This window comes from Dipodomys spectabilis, unplaced genomic scaffold, assembly GCF_019054845.1.
Source record: "Dipodomys spectabilis isolate Male_0828 unplaced genomic scaffold, ASM1905484v1 ptg000003l, whole genome shotgun sequence".
NCBI lineage: Eukaryota > Metazoa > Chordata > Mammalia > Rodentia > Heteromyidae > Dipodomys > Dipodomys spectabilis.
In genome coordinates, this window is record NW_024870680.1 from 895,632 (window position 1) to 912,272 (window position 16,641).

The 16,641-nt window shown below is 35.2% G+C and overlaps 1 protein-coding gene across 2 annotated transcripts in view; it reads left to right on the forward strand.

Moving 5' to 3' along the window:
• Positions 1-16,641, forward strand: part of Nox4 (NADPH oxidase 4) — a 189,159-nt gene that overhangs the window by 33,982 nt on the left and 138,536 nt on the right. The window contains exons 3-4 of one of the 2 annotated variants that reach the window (XM_042688089.1): positions 10,034-10,140; positions 11,988-12,072. In XM_042688089.1, the coding sequence (XP_042544023.1) occupies positions 10,099-10,140; positions 11,988-12,072 (127 nt within the window). In that variant the 5' untranslated portion in view covers positions 10,034-10,098. Of the gene's footprint in view, positions 1-10,029; positions 10,141-11,987; positions 12,073-16,641 lie in introns of both variants that reach the window. The other variant, XM_042688082.1, reaches the window with a different exon arrangement.

Genomic DNA, 16,641 nt, shown 5'->3' on the forward strand with positions numbered 1-16,641 from the left:
CAGGAATTAGTGGTTTGAAGTAGTTGGAAACAGAGGGGTAATGTTGTTTGTTTCCATAGGTAAAACAACTTTTCCTCTTCAGTGAACAGGTTTCTCTTTCCCCACAGAGTTGCCTTCTTTGTTTCGTAAGACATAGTTTAGTATGTACAGTACTTTTTTCATTTCTGTATCAATATAAAAAATCCACACTAGATTGCTATAACTTCTATTAGTATAAATCCTGTTGTATAGATGCTGAATGCTTCTTCCTACTCTGTGAGTTTCAGTTAGATTTTGTGGTTTCTTTTTTGCATACATTATAAATTTAGCTTCTTGTGTCATTAAAAAAAAAATCCCTATCAGGGTTTTGATTAGAATTTTGAAAGACGGGCATGATATATATCATATGCCTAGGTTTTCATTAAGGTTTTTTAAATCTTTGTTGACTGTTAAATGAAATTTGCACACTTTTTGGTTAGATACATTCCTAGATAATTTAAATTTTTTATTGCTCAGATAAAATAAAATATTTAAAATTTAATTAAAAAATTTTGTTTCTGAGATGAGACTAGAAACATCATAACAGAAACAACCAAGGTTCAGAACATTATAAGGGAATACTTCTCAAAACTTTGTGCTAATAAGTTTGAGAACTTGGCAGAAATGGACCTTTTCCTAGCAGACATTGACATGCCAAAACTAAACTAAGATGAGTTAAACCAGCTTAACAGGCCCATAACAAGCATTGAAATAGAAACAGCAATAAGAGACATCCCATATAAGAAAAGCTTAGTACCAGATGGTTTTACAGTGAAATTCTACAAGGCCTTTAAAGCAGAGCTCACACCAGTACTCCTCCAACTCTTCAATGAAATTGAAAGAGAAAGTTCACTACTGAACTCATTCTATGAAGCCATCATAACCCTCATCTCAAAACCAGGTAGGGACTCATCAAAGAAAGAGAACTATAAACCCATTTCTTTGATGAACATTGATGCAAAACTTCTCAACAGAATTTTGGCTAATTGACTTCAACAATTCATCCAAAAAATCATACACCACGATCAAACAGGATTCATTTCAGGGATGCAAAGCTGGTTCAATATACTCAAATCAATTAATATAATTCATCACATCAACAAGAACAAGGATAAGAATCACATGGTTATCCCAATAGATGCAGAAAAAGCATTCGACAAGATCCAACACCCCTTTATGATGAAGGATCTGGAAAAATTAGGAATCCATGGAACATTCCTCAATACAATAAAGGCTGTATATGACAAACCTACAGCCAGCATTATACTTAATGGTAAAAAACCAACGCCATTTCCTCTTAACTCAGGAACGAGAAAAGGATGTCCACTCTCTCCACTTCTCTTCAATCTAGTATTAGAATGCCTAGCTACAGCAATAAGAAAAGATGCAAACATAAAAGGGTTCCAAAAAGGGAAAGATGAAGTAAAACTCTCCCTCTTTGCAGATGACAAGATCTTGTATTTAAAGAATCCCACGGACACCACTCCCAAATTACTCGAGCTGATTCAAAACTTTGGCAAAGTAGGTATAAAATTAACCCTCAAAATCAATGGCTTTTCTGTATGCCAACAATGAGAAAAGTGTGGCTGAAATCAGGAAAGCAATTCCATTCGTAATAACCCCACGAAAAAAATACCTAGGAATTAACCAAAGAAGTGAAGGGCCTCTATGATGAAAACTTTAAAAACCTGAAAAAGGAAATCAAAACAGAACTTAGAAAGTGGCAAAAACTCCCATGCTCCTGGATTGGAAAGATCAACATCATGAAAATGGCAATACTTCCCAAGGCTATCTACAAATTCAATGCGATACCTATTAATATTCCAGCCTCATTCTTCAAGGATATAGAAGAGGCAATCCAAAAATTCATATGGAACAATAAAAGACCCCGAATAGCAAAAAAAATAAAATAAAAATCCTTAACAGAAAGAACAATGCTGGAGGAATATCAATACCAAATTTCAAACTCTACTACAAAGGCATAGTGATCAAAACAGCTTGGTACTAGCACAAGAACAGACCTAAGGACCAATGGAATAGAATTGAAAACCCAGAAATGAACCTACAGACCTGTAGCCATCTAATTTTCGATAAGGGAACTTAAAAAAAATAGAATGGAAGAAAGACAGCCTCTTCAGTAAATAGTGCTGGCAAAATTGGTTAACTACTTGCAGAAAACTAAAGCTAGATCCTTATATATCACTCTGCACCACAATCAACTCCAAATGGATCAAAGACCTCCGAGTCAAAGCAGACACTCTGAAAATATTACAGGATGGAATAGGAGCAACCCTAGGTCTCCTTGGCACAGGCCAAAATTTTCTTAATAGAGACCCAGAAACACACCAAATCAAAGAAAGGTTGGACTAATGGGATTGCATGAAGCTGCAAAGCTTCTGCATGGCAAGGGACATAGCTAGCAAGATCAATAGAAAGCCCACGGATTGGAAGAAGATCTTCACTAGCAATACAACAGACAAGGGTCTCATATCTAAAATATACTTGGAACTCAAAAAATTAAATCCCCCAACAACAAATCCTCAAAGAAACAACTGCCCAATAAATAAGTGGGCTAAAGACTTAAAGAGAAGCTTCTCTGAAGAGCAAAGAAGGATGGCCCATAGACACATGAAGAAATGCTCAAACTCTCTAGCCATAAAGAAATGCAAATCAAAACAACAGTTAGAATGCCTATAATCAATAACTCTAATAACAACAGATGCTGGAGGGGATGTGGACAGAAGGGAACCTTACTGCATTGTTGGTGGGAGTGTAAACTTGTTCAACCACTTTGGAGAATAGTATGGAGGTTCCTCAAAAGAGTCCACATAGAGCTCCCCTATGACCCAGCAATCCCACTTTTGGGCATTTACCTAAATGATCACAAACAAGACCATACTAAAGCTACCAGCACAACTATGTTTATTGCAGCAATATTTACCACAGCTAAGATATGGAACCAAACCAGATGCCCCTCAGTAGATGAATGGATCAAGAAAATGTGGTATATACACAATGGAATTCTATGCCTCCATCAGAAAGAATGACATTGCCCAAGAGTTGGAAAAAATTATATTAAGTGAAGTAAACCAGGCCCAAAGAAACATAGGTCCCATTGTTTCTCTTATTTGCAATAACTAGTATATGTCTGAGACAAGCAGAAAAGGTCAGATAAGTTGATGTTAGGTGAAATGAACCCCAAGATAATTATTCAAATGTTTTTTCTTTCTTGCGATTGTTTCTAACATATTTATACGATGATTTCTTTTTTGCTTTTTATGTCCCTCCCCCATGGATAACCCATGCTTTCACTGTATTTGATGTTGGTGTAATTTGTGGAGGGGAAGGGCAAAAGCAAATTGTTTAAATAGGGATACGGGTGGACCCATTGCAACAATAATATGTACAAGTGTTTATGTCTTAAAACGAACTTTACAACTTTGTCCAGGTTGGGGGGTTCGGGTGTGTGTGTTGGGGGGTGGGTGGGTGATGGGAAGGGATAGGAAGGGGAAACAAATGAGGAGGCAACAATGTTTGATAAGAAATGTACTCATTATCTTGCTCACGTAATTGTGACCCCTCTATATGGTATTTTCACAATAAAAAAATTTTTTTTTGTTTGTGGGGAGAGTTAGATTCATTTATATTGACTTGATATTCTGCCAGTGGAATATATTCTTCTGTGATTTTTATTAGTTTTTTGATAAGATGTCAGAATTACTTTTCTGTGTGCTATCCTTAGCTGTTTTATTCAGGTGAATCTTAGTGCTGATTTGTGTTTCTAAGTTAAAATGTTGGTTCAGTAGCTCTAATATGGGCATATTGGCTTCAAAATTGCTAATTTTTTAATAAGTGATAGATTTTCAGTTTTTTTATTACTTATATCTAAGTTTATTCCTCAGGTAACAACGTAAACCATCCTACAGCTAAATTTTGAAATGTTAATGATTCTAGTTTTAGTTTAAAATGATATGGTTAGATGACTGCCAAAAGAGTTGTTTGAATTCAAAGTTTGCACTTTCGATAATTTACTGCAAAAGAAAAAAGAAAAATAAAAAACACTGGAATGTCTTTGAGTATGGAGCCTGAAATTTCTGATAATAATTTGAGAAAAGTTGATTAATTTCAGTGTGCCTCTTTTTCTTTTAAAATACTGCTGCCATAAAAAATATAATATTTAGAACTGACACAAATTTATTATAGTTGTGTAGGTTAAGAGTCTTGCAGCTACTGTGAAACTCACAGTGTTGACATTAAGCTGTTCATTGCTGGGGCTTTGGAAGAATCTGCTTCTGATGTTACTTGTGTTATGGATAGAATATAGTCTCTTGCTGTTTTAGAGGTGTTCATCATTCTTGTTAAGTAACTGGTCAGGGCCACTGTTAACTCCAGAGGCTTCTGGTTACTACTGAAAGCAGGCCTCCTGCATAAGAAGAGTCAGCAAATCTTGTACATGGAGTCTCTTTCCCATCTTTTTCTGTACAATCTCTATTCCCTCCTGAGAGAGTAAGTTCTCTGTTTTTAAATATTCATGTGATTAGATTATACCTACCTGGTAATTTAGGACAATATCTGTTCAACAATCTTAATCACATTCATGAAGCTCTTTTTGAAATAATGCAAAAATTTATAAATTCCAAAGATTAGAATGGACATTAGTGTGCGTGTATATGGACCTTTTTTACTATTATACTCATTTCTTTGATGTTTCAAAATAATCACATTATTAGTATATTAATTTGGTAATGATTCAATCTAATTAAAGCATCATTAGTAGATAGAAAACCAATCTCTTCAGGAGATAGAAATGACAGAATGGTCAAAATAGATGAGAAACTGGGAGAAAACAAGTGAAGAGGTAACACTGTTCATAAAGAAATGTACTCATTACCTGTCCTATGTAACTATAACCCCTCTGTACATTATCTTTACAAGAAAAGTACATAAAATAAAACCTAAAAATTAAAAAGAATAGATGAGAATGTGATAGTATGTCCTTTCTTTTTTAAAAACATTTTTTTATTGTAGTCAGGTATTGTTAAATCAGGTATTGAGTACATTTCTTTTTGAACAGTGTTATCTTCTTATATATCTTTCCATACTTCTTATTCTCTTTCATTTGTTTCCTTCCTTCTTTTCATTGTTGAGAAAGAATGCAGGTAAACAAAGGATTGAGGAGTATAAAACAATGCAGTGAATTACTGGAAGACATTTTTTTCTTTTGGAAATACAAAATTAAAAAAAAAAACAACCCTCTCCTTTTTTCCTTTCCTTTTATTTATCTTTCTCTATGTAAAAAATAAAGAATAAAACAAAGTTGAGTAAATATAACATTTAATAGCAGAAATCCTCCTGTGGACGTTTTCAAGTAGCTTTCTTTATTCAGGTTTTTCTAAAGATGTTATTATTTTATCTTCACAAATGATTAAAGCACAGATCAGAAAGTACAAATAATTTCCCCAAGGCATGAAAGAGGTAATAGTATTTGAACTTTGGCCAATTTGGTTTTAATGCCTATGACTTATAAATATTCTCTACAAAGACTCCTTCATTTGCCTTTCTCTAATTTTACAACCTTAGTATTGGATTTAAATATTTTGTTTTAGATTAAGTCTTTTTTTATGTTATCTTATTTTTTTGTGTGGGCCCTGGGGTTTGAACTCTGGGTCTGAGCACTATCTTTGAGCTCTTTTTGCTTAAGGCTAACACTCTTCCACTTGAGCCACAGCTCTACTTCCAGCTCTTTAGTGGTTAATTAGAGATAAGGATTTCATGGACTTTCCTGTCTGAGCTGCCTTTTAACCATGATTCTCAGATCCCAGTCTCCTGAGTAGCTAGGATTACAGATGTGAGCCACCAGTACCTGGCATAGACTAAATCTGGATATTAAAAAAATCTGTTAATACAAACATTTGTGTGTTTATGTACATCAAATGTATTTATCTAAATTTATTTAGAGATTTTTATTTATTTATTTTATTTATTTTTTATTTTTTTTATTGTGAAAATACTGTACAGAGGGGTTACAATTACATGGGCAAGATAATGAGTACATTTCTTTTTCTTTTTTTTTTGGGTCCGGTCGTGGGGCCTGAACTCTGGGCCTGGGCGCTGTCCCTCAGCTCTTCAGCTCAAGGCTAGCGCTCTACCACTTGAGCCACAGCGCCACTTCCGGCTTTTTTTCTTTTTGCTTATATGGTGCTGAGGAATCGAACCCAGGGCCTCATGCATGCAAGGCAAACGCTCTACCACTGAGCCACCTTCCCAGCCCCAATGAGTACATTTCTTTTTTTTTTTTTTTTTGGTTTATTTTATTTTATTTTTCTTTTAAACTTTTTTTTAAATTTAATTTAATTTTTTTTTTGTGAACATACTGTACAGAGGGGTTCCAATTACATGGGCAGGATAATGCGTACATTTCTTATCAAGCATTGTAGCCTCCTCCTTCTCCTCCTTTGTTTCCCCTTCCCATCCCTTCCCATCCTCCCCCCCCACCCAATCCTCCCTCTACCCCGCCCTCTACCAAAGTTGTAAAGTTCATTTTTCCACATAATGACTTGTACATCTCATTGTTGCAATGGGTCCACCTGTATCCCTATTTAAACGATTTGTTTTTCCCCTTTCATTCATTCACTTAGTCACTCAAGATTTATCAGTTGACTATTTTGATAGATTAGCATTCATATTCTACAAGTAATAATAGAACTAGGAATTTTCTTGATTCACAGTTTCTGTAAAAAGTACATTTCCTTTTGTCCACATATTTAATATAGCAATGGGAATTTTCATTTTCCATAATGCTTTTCCACAATAATATAAGCTCGCATTTGAGAAGCTGGGTTTCAAAAACGAATAGAAGAGAATGAGCCAATTCTATAGTGGCAGATTGTGTTGTTGAGAGGCAGACAGGAGAGATTGACATACCTTTCGGAAACTGTCTAGGTTTTATGGGAAGCAAAACAATGCAGAAAGCTCAGAGAATTCGGACGCTTATTCAGATACAGACATGCTTATGAATGCACAACTGAAAAATAAGTATTCTGGCTAGAGATACAGAGGTAGCTCATAACCAAAGAATGAAATGAAGAAATCAGGCTTGATGAGAGATGAAACTCAAGACCTTGGCTTGATTATTGCACTCTACCAGCAACCAAGTCACAATGCTTGAAACCCATGGGAGTTTTGGGAGCAGGCTTTCCCCACTTCTGTTACTTTATTATTTTTCTTCCTGTATCCTTTATTGCTAAATTTCTGTTGTAGTTTTAGCCTGAGATGAAAAAGATCAGTGCAGGGTACAAAGTCCATTTCTTGCTACTTGTTTAACTTGGGCAATATGTTCCCCTTCTCCATTCTTACATGACTCAGATGTCAGTGAATTTAATTAAATAGCTTTTAAAATTAAATAGCAAGGTTTTGAAAATGTTTTCTTTTTTGTATTGGTACTGGGGCTTGAACTCTAGGTTCAACTTGTGCACCAGGTAAACTTGGCTTTTGATTAATGCTCACTCTACAACCTGAGCCATATCTCTAGTGCTGGCTTTTGGCTGGTTAATTGGAAATGTAAGTCTTGGGTTTCTCTCTGTGAGCTGGCTCTGAACTGAGACCCACAGGTAGCCTTCTGTATAACTAGGATTATAGGTGTTAGCTGCCATGTGTGTCTTGAAAATATTTTCTGTGACTCACTAAGACATTTGGTTCATTGTTTTTTTTTTTTTTCTATTAAGGTAATAGCAAGCATTTGTTTTGTTTTACTCTGACAGCCTTCTGAAGATGAAGTCTGTGCTATCACTTTTTAAATTTATGCCTTCTTAGATTAATTACTTTTATATTTTGATGTAATAATTAACCAAAATTAAACTAAGATGGTGAATTTGGAAAAACACAATTATGTTTATTTATTCAAATTTAATGGTTGTCATTTTCCATAACTTTCGAAGAATTATGGAGGAGCCAGTTTAAGATTCAACCCAGCTTTGCATATTAGAATAATCTGGGGAACTTTCAGACACATTTATTGTCAGATGCCACCCCATGCTAGGAAACAGATTTCTGGTTACAAACCCAATTATTTTTACTTTAAAATAGTTCTTAATTTCTGAAGTGCCAATAATGACATCTACTAAATCTGTTTCACAGAGTTTATCTGAAGATTACATTAAAAAGCTTCACCAGGTTTTTTAATCACTGTATTTAATATATTAATAATGAAAATAATTTGTAAAGAGCTCTTAAATCATTTTAGAACTATGGTAGTCTTTTGTGATTAGCTTTCTTGGTATACAGAAACCTTAAATTTGATGCAGTCTTATTCATCCATTCTTGCCCTTAGTTGCTGAGCTATTGGAATTTTATTCAGAAAATAAAAATATAAATATATTTTCTTTTAGTGGTTTTTACAGTTTCAGGTCTGACATTGACATCTCTGATCCACTTGAAGTTCATAATTTTTTTTATGTTGAGTCAGTTCTTAATTCCTCCAGGACACACTATTACCAGTTTGTAAGAGGAATTGTAATATTAACTACTACCTGAAACTGCAGGGAAACAATATATTTATAAGTATCATGTGGACAAACTGAACTGTGTGTGTTTTGGGGTTCCATTTCATAATGTTCTTCATTTATTTTCATATAAAGATGATGTTTTAGGGGCTGGGAAGGTGGCTCAGTGGTAGATTGCTTGCCTTGCATGCATGAAGCCCTGAGTTCAATTCCTCAGCACAACATAAGCAGAAAAAGCTGGAAGTGGTACTCTGGCTCAAGTGGTAAAGTGCTAGCCTTGAGCTGAAGAGCTGAGGGACAGAGCCTAGGCCTACAATTCAGGCTCCATGACCGGCAAAAATAAATAAATAAATAAATAAATGATGTTTTAAATTAACTGTGATCAAATGAGAAATGGAACTATAAACAAACAGTTGAAAGTTGGATATGTCCTGCTCTCCAGACAACCTTAAACACATGAATAGCTTTTCTTCCAAACTGTCTTATTTAAACTTGGTGATTTGCATCAGCATGGATCCATTTAGAGGTCATATGCAAGATAAACAAAGAAATATGATTATATTATATTTAGAATGTAAAGAAGTCAAATTTGCAGAAGCAGCTAGTGGAATTATGGTGGGTCAGGAATGTGGAGAGGTTGCTTGAAGGGTTCACTGTTGCAGGTAGGCAATAGAAACAGTTTCTGATAAGCTATTTAACCACATGGTGATGGCAGTTTATAATGCATTACATGCTTCAAAATAAAGAAAAGGATGGTATATACTTGAGATGATACATATATTAACATATCTTGGTCATTCTCAATTGTCTGCCTAAAACCCATCAAATTGTACCCCATAAATATGTGAGACATTTATTTTTTAAATTAATAAATGAAAACATGCAATAGAACAATTGTAAAGAGTGTCAAAAGACATTCTAAAGAACAAAAAGAAAAATAATGAGAGAATTTATGGCAGTAGGATGTCTCCTATTTTTAGGTCAGAGTAAATCTCAAGAAAGAAGGGCTGTAGATGAAATCTAGGAGCTGAGTGGAGTTACCAAGGTGGTATGTTTGGAAGTAAGATGTAGTACAGGAGTGGGTTTGTGTGGGAATGGAGAGAACTTGAGAGAGAGAATACAAATGAGAAAAGTGTCATTTACAGCTCTTGGAGACTCACTAGTGAAAAGATTCCAATATGTCCTGATTGCAGACGTATAGAAAACACAATTCTGAGACCAGTACCCGTTCAGGCCAGAAGAAGAAAAGAGGGAGAAATTGTCCCTCAGCTGAAAGGATGTGCTCAAGTGCTTATTACAGCAGCAGAAATGAGAGAAGAACTTAGTTTTATGGCCATTCAGAGCAGAAAGAAACTAGTTTTTCTAAGAGGACTTTTGGTTTCAGGACTCTTGAGGGAGTTGGTAATTGCCATGGTGTTTAAAGAGGAGCAGGATAAAACGTAGAGCATACATGTCAGGGCTGTTGTGATTTGTTCTTGATTATATCTTGACCCTTGCCTTGTTTGTTCAGCTAGGATTGTGTCTAAGCAGAGCCTCTGCATCTGTTCTCAACTTCAACTGCAGCCTTATTCTTCTACCCATGTGCCGGACACTCCTGGCTTTTCTGCGAGGTTCAAGTAAGGTAAGTCACGGCTTTCAGTGTAACAATCAAGTGCAACAGTCATCTGTTCATCCTGCTTACTTTTCCTGGTCTGATTTTGTTTAGAGAACTTTAGTTGTGATGGAAAAAGACATAATAAGGTAATCAGTGGACTATCACCTAGATAAAGGTGGATGATAGCAGAAATGACATTCACAGTATGTTCAGGAACTGTGCTCAACCCTTTGCATACATGACTGTGACACCTTATAATGATTCTGTAATCAGGTATTAATAGTCTATTTTATATACAAGAAATATGAGGCATAGAGAATGTTAAATGACTACACTGACATCATAAATCTACTGATGGCATAGCTAGTCAGTCCAAATTCTGAACTCTTTCCAGTATACCATGCTCACTGGCATCCTATGTTTTCAGTTTCTTACATTCAGATAAGCAAGTTAGTTTTGCCTTTGAGCACTGAATAGAAAGACTGCTAGCATTGGCAACTCATCTCTACTTAACTTGCATACCATTTACAGCAGCAGAATAGGCTTGAAACCGATGACTTGATAAAATAGCTATTGTCCTGTGTGATAAATATTTAGAAATGTTAAATAAAGGAGGAGATAACAAAATACTTTAGCAGTCATTATATTAAAACTCAAATGAAATTGGTTTTTGTCTTTGATTATTTTGTGTAGTCCTGTGAGCTTGCAAACAAACATGTGTGTACATCCATTTATTCTTCACTATGGTAGTAAGGTAATATTGGATTAATAATGGTTTTTAAAAAAATATTAGCATGAACTTACTTTGAAGTTCTATGAAGTTCATATATAAAAGTTTATTTTAGCCAAACTTGTCAACTCTTTTATGTACTTATTTTTGGAAACTATTTTAATGCAGTAATTTGTGGAAATAGCTTTCTGTAGGTAGCCTACCATTGTTAAATGCTAAGTTTTGGTCCCTGTGGCTGGCCATTGGCTTGGCATGAAGCAAAAGGAGATAAGTGGCAGAAAGTGAAAAGTTCCCGCCGTGGTCTCTCAGTATTTAATAAGTCTTAAAGAATTGTTGCTCAGTGTGAAATACAGATATTCAAAGATGCTTGACATTTATATTTCTACAACATCAAGCAGGCCTTTAAAACCATGGGTGATATTGCACCATTTAAAAGTAAGTTTACTTTTACTACAAAAAGAAAGCATATATACTGTGATATTCAAACCTTCCAGAAATATGCAAAATTACCAGAAAACATTTTTCTTAATCTTACTCTGCCAGAACAACTACTGATAACAGTTTGGGATAAATGTCTGCAGATATTAATATGCAATACATTAAGTTTGAGCAGAAGAGAACCACAGTGACACTCTTATGCATTTTTCTTAACGATATATCTTGAAAATTATTTCTAATCAATCATATAACCTTTTTATATTCCTTTGAATGTTTTGAGCCTTCTGTTGACCAGATATTCCATAGTTCATTTCAGTAATTGTGTGTGTGTGTGTGTGTGTGTGTGTGCGCATATGTGTGTGTGTGTGTGTGTGTGTGTGACTTAAACTGGGATCCTGGGTACTGTTCCTGAGGTTCCCCACCCCAAAGGCTAGCACTCTACCACTTGAGCAACAGCTCCTCTTCTGGCTTTTTTGGGATAAGTTGGAAGTCAGAGTCTCATGGATTTTCCTGTCAGCCTGGCTTCAAGCCTTGATCCTCAGCTTCCTGAGTAGCTAGGGTGACAAGAGAACTCACCACACTAAAATTTAATTAGTAAGTCTTTACTCTGTTTCCAAAATCTTGATATTCTAGACAGAACTACTTAAAATGTAGTACAAATATCTTATTAGTTTCATTGTTGTACATACTAAACAATTTTTTTTAGATCCCAAGCAGAATGACCAGAAGAATGCTGGATAAGAGCAGGACTTTTCACATCACCTGTGGAGTCACCATTTGTATTTTCTCAGGTGAGAAAGTCAAAGATCATAAATACTCTAGTAAAATTACCTGCTTTCCTAATTGTAAATGAATAGCTTGATTCTTTTATATTTATCAGCTGTCACGAAGTTGATTTGTTCTTACTACATGGGTTACTTTAGTCTTTCATGAGTTTGAATAGGAGTGTCATATGACTTTTGAAATTACTATGTCCCAAATTTAGCCTCCTAGCTGATAGGAACTATTTCCTAAATATAAATTACTGTATTTTTAGATATTTGAAGAAATAGACAACAAGTTTTCAAGCTTTGCAAGTAATCACATAGGGTGAACTTAGTTACTTGAAGTTTTCATATACGAAATGTGATGTCATCCGAAACTATATATGGTAAAATACTTCATTTTCTTCTTTTCCTGTTCTTGGTTTTACTTAGTTTTTTTAACACTAGGTTGAGTGCTCTATCACTTGAGCCCCACTTTCATTTCTGTTTTTGTTGTTTTTCCTAGTTAATTGGTGCTAAGAATGTGGAGGGATTCTCTGTCAGGGCTGGCTTTGCCTTGAGATCGTCTCATCCCAGCCTTTTGAATAGCTAGGGATACAGGAATAAACTACTAGCACTCTGCTCTTATATTAATATCATTTTGACTGGATATTTATATATGATAATATCTACTGAGGAATGTTTTGATACAGCTCTTAATAAGGTCAAAAGCTATGTACATATGACCAGATAAGATGATGTTAAGTGAAATGAACCCCAAGAAAGGGACACAAGTGGTTTTTTCTTTCTTGCTGTTGTTTTTAACGTATTTAGAATGTACCATGTGATTTTTTAAAAATTTCTTTTGTTTGTTCTTCCCTTATGGTATAACCCCTGTTTTCACTGAATTTGATTCCAGTGCCCTGCATCCTGTATATACATATTTCTAATTTGGGGGGAGGAGAAGGGATATAACCATATGTGAAACAAGGATACAGGATGACCGATTGTAACAATGAGATGTATAAGATACTATGTTGAAAATGAACTTTACAACTTTGGATGGGGGGAGGGAGGAGTTGGTGATGTGAGGAGAAAAGGGATGGTAGGGGAAAAACAAAGGAGGAGGTAACAATGCTTGATAGGAAATGGACTCATTACCTTGCTCATGTAACTGTAACCCCTCTGTACGGTATCTTTACAATAAAAAGTATATATATTTTTAAAAAAGCATTGAATGAGACAATCCATGCAAGGAACTTGGCAGAACTTACCTCCCAGCTGCCTTAAATTCTTTTCATGTGAAAGATTATAATGACAGTGGATATATACTATCTTATATAACTGTTATTTGAGACTTACTTTTGGTTAGGTTAATTCACAATAAATTTTTTTAATTTTTTTTAATCTTTTGTTTGTACAATATTTTGTTTTTGAGATAGAGTCTTGCTACTTTTCTTGGGTGACTTTGAGCTGGAAGTGTATTTTGCTATTTTGCTCCCTATTTGCTAGATTATAGGTATATATTACCATGTTTAGCCATACAATATGTATTCAAAATATAGACCTATCTTTCACATGGTAAGATTTCTTTTAGATTTCAGAATTGGTAAAACTGTAAGATACAGGGCATTTTGTTTAACTATTTTTTGTTTATTTGACTGTGGTATAATTGAATTATATTACATCTTTTACTTGGAACACTATACTTGTTTATTAGTTGATCCACTTCCAACTTTGTTTACTTTTACTTTTTGTTAAATAATTAAAAATATTTTTTAGAGTGTAGCTCTACAGCAAATAGAGTTCTTCTATACTACATATACTTGTTTCCTTATTCCCCCTCCACATGTAAATTTGTTTTCATTAGTGAAATTATGCTATTTCTTTTTCTTTTTCTTTTTGTCAGTCCTGGGGCTTGAACTCAGATCCTGGGTGCTACTCCTGAGCTTATGTTTTGATCAAGGCTAGCTTTCCCCACTTGAGCCACACATCACTTTTGGCTTTTTCTGTGTAGTTTATTGGAGGTAAGAGTCTCACGGACTTTCTTGCCTGGGTTGGCTTTGAACCATGATCATCAGATCTCAGTCTCCTGTGTGGCTAGTGTTACAGATGTGAATCACCAGTGCTTGGCTTATGGTGTCCTATTATTATTACTCAATATTTACCTATAGGGTCACTCCTGGTGACATGCATTGCATAGGTTTTGAAAATGTCTGATATATATCTGCCAATGTTGTATCTGACAGCACATTTTTACTGTCCTAAGTATCTATATGTTTTGTCTATGCATTCTTCTTTCTTTTTTTAAGTTTCTGTTTTTTATTATAATTTTATTGTCAAGGTGATGTACAGAGGGGTTATAATTACATAAGTAAAGTAATGAGTACATTTCTTGTTGAACTTGTTACCCTTTCCCACATTTTTCTCCCTCTTTCCTACCTCATCACCCCCCAAGTTGTACAGATCATTTCCAACATAGTGTCTTGTGAGTGTTGCATTGGTTCCCCACTTTGTCCTTTATCTCACCATTTTTTGTTCCTCTTCTCTTCCCTAATTCAGATACACATATGTACAATGCCAAGCGGACCAAAATCAAAAGCAGTGACAACAGGGCATAAACCATGGCGGGTATGGAGGGGGGAGACATAAAGGAAAAAAGAAATCATGTAGTACATTAAAAACAAAGATAACAAAGAAAAGTCTCTTGTGTCCATGTCTTGGAGTTCATTTTGCATAGCATCCTCTTATATGGTCATATGTCCATAGCTATCAAACTATTCTGCTCATCTGCTAAGATTTTCCTAGATGTATATTAATTATTACAAATAAGGCAAACCATGGGACCTGTGTTTTTGTTCTGGTAGCCAATGATGTTTGTTGTCTCCCCAGCTTTGCTTTGTCCAGGATGCCATGCAGTTGGAATCATATGTATGTCACCTTTACAGATTGACTGCATTCACTTCATAGTATAGATTTATGTTCCCTTCCCTGCATGCTGTTTTAGCACTGACTAATATTCTACAGTATGGCTGCACCATGATTTACTTATCCATTGACCTAGTGAAGACCAGCTTGTTGGCTCCCACATTTTGGCAATTAAGGACAAAGTCCCTGTGCATATTGGCGTATGAGTTTATTCATGGATTTAGGCTTTTAGCTCCTTTGAGTAAACATGCAATCAAGAAATTTATGGATACCATGGTAAGATTTTATTCAATTTCCTAAAAAGCCACAAAGCTGTCTTCCAAAGTCGTAGCATCATTTTGCATTCTCACCATCAGTGATCTTTTCTGTGTCTCTGTAAGTCTGTGACAGCTTGTGATGAAGAGCGTTGTGTGTTTACATAACCCCTTTGCTGAGCTATCTTTCATTAACTTTTTAAACTGGATTGTAATCTTGTTGTTGAGTTTTATGCATGTGTTCATGATAAGAATCCTTTGTAATATTTGTCCTTTGCAAAAATCTTATCCCAGTCTGTCTTGCCATTTCATTCTCAGTATATTTTACAGAGCAGAAAAATTTATTTTCAGTGAAGTTCAGCTTCTTTCTTTCTTTTTTGAATCATTCCTTTATACCGGATTTAAAAAGTCATTAGTACTTTATTAAATTAATGCAATTTGCAACAGAGATTGATGACATTTCATCACAGAACTAGAGAAAACCATCTTAAACATTGTATGGAAACACAACACTCCAAATAGCCAAAACAATCTTGAGCAGAATAAGAACAAAGCTGAAGACCTCAAAATATACAACAAAGCTGTAGTAATCCAAACAGCATAGCAGTACCATAAAACAGACCACACAGACCAATGGAACAAAATGAACTGCTCAGAAAGAAATAGCTTCATTTATTTATAACTACCAAACAGTCACTGGTGAATTAAGAGCCTCTTCAATAAATGGTACCAAGAATACTGTATCCTCTTCTGCCCCTGCCCACGGGGTCGCTCAACAAGGGCTCAAAGAGGAACTGACCTGAATGAGAGACAAACCAGACACGAGGAAGGAGACCAAGACAGGGTTCTGATCAAGGTCTCAAACTTTATTTTTTACACAGCAGTATATATAGCACGCTGAGCAGGGTATTTAGCATCAGCAGGTCAATAGGGTTGCTAGGCACCAAAACTGCAAACTATATCTTGCAAAAGGTCATAGGTGGGGAATCTTCAGAAGGCATCAAGCAATGTTGTCAAACAGGACATCCATAAGTTGTAAGGCTTAATGGCTCTTATGCAAAGTGGTGGTGGTTCTTATGCAAAGTGGTGGCCCCAGGCAATGTTGTCAAACAGGGTATCAATAGGCTCCAAGGCTTAACACATCGAAGGTAGTAGCTGTGTTTTCTTAGCAAACAGCACTTGGTTGAAGGTAGTAGCTGTATTTTCTAGCAAACAGCACTTGGTTCCTGGCACTCTTCATGTGCAGAAAATGGAAACTATCTCTTACTCTAAATAAGTATTAAACCAAAAAGAGATAAAAATGTCAATAAAATATTTGAAATTACTCGAGGACACATAGTGGAAATCTATCAAGGCATTAGTTTATATTCAACATTGTGGGGTGACTGTAGTTCACAATAGTCTAGCATATATTTTATGAATTATGAGAAGAGAA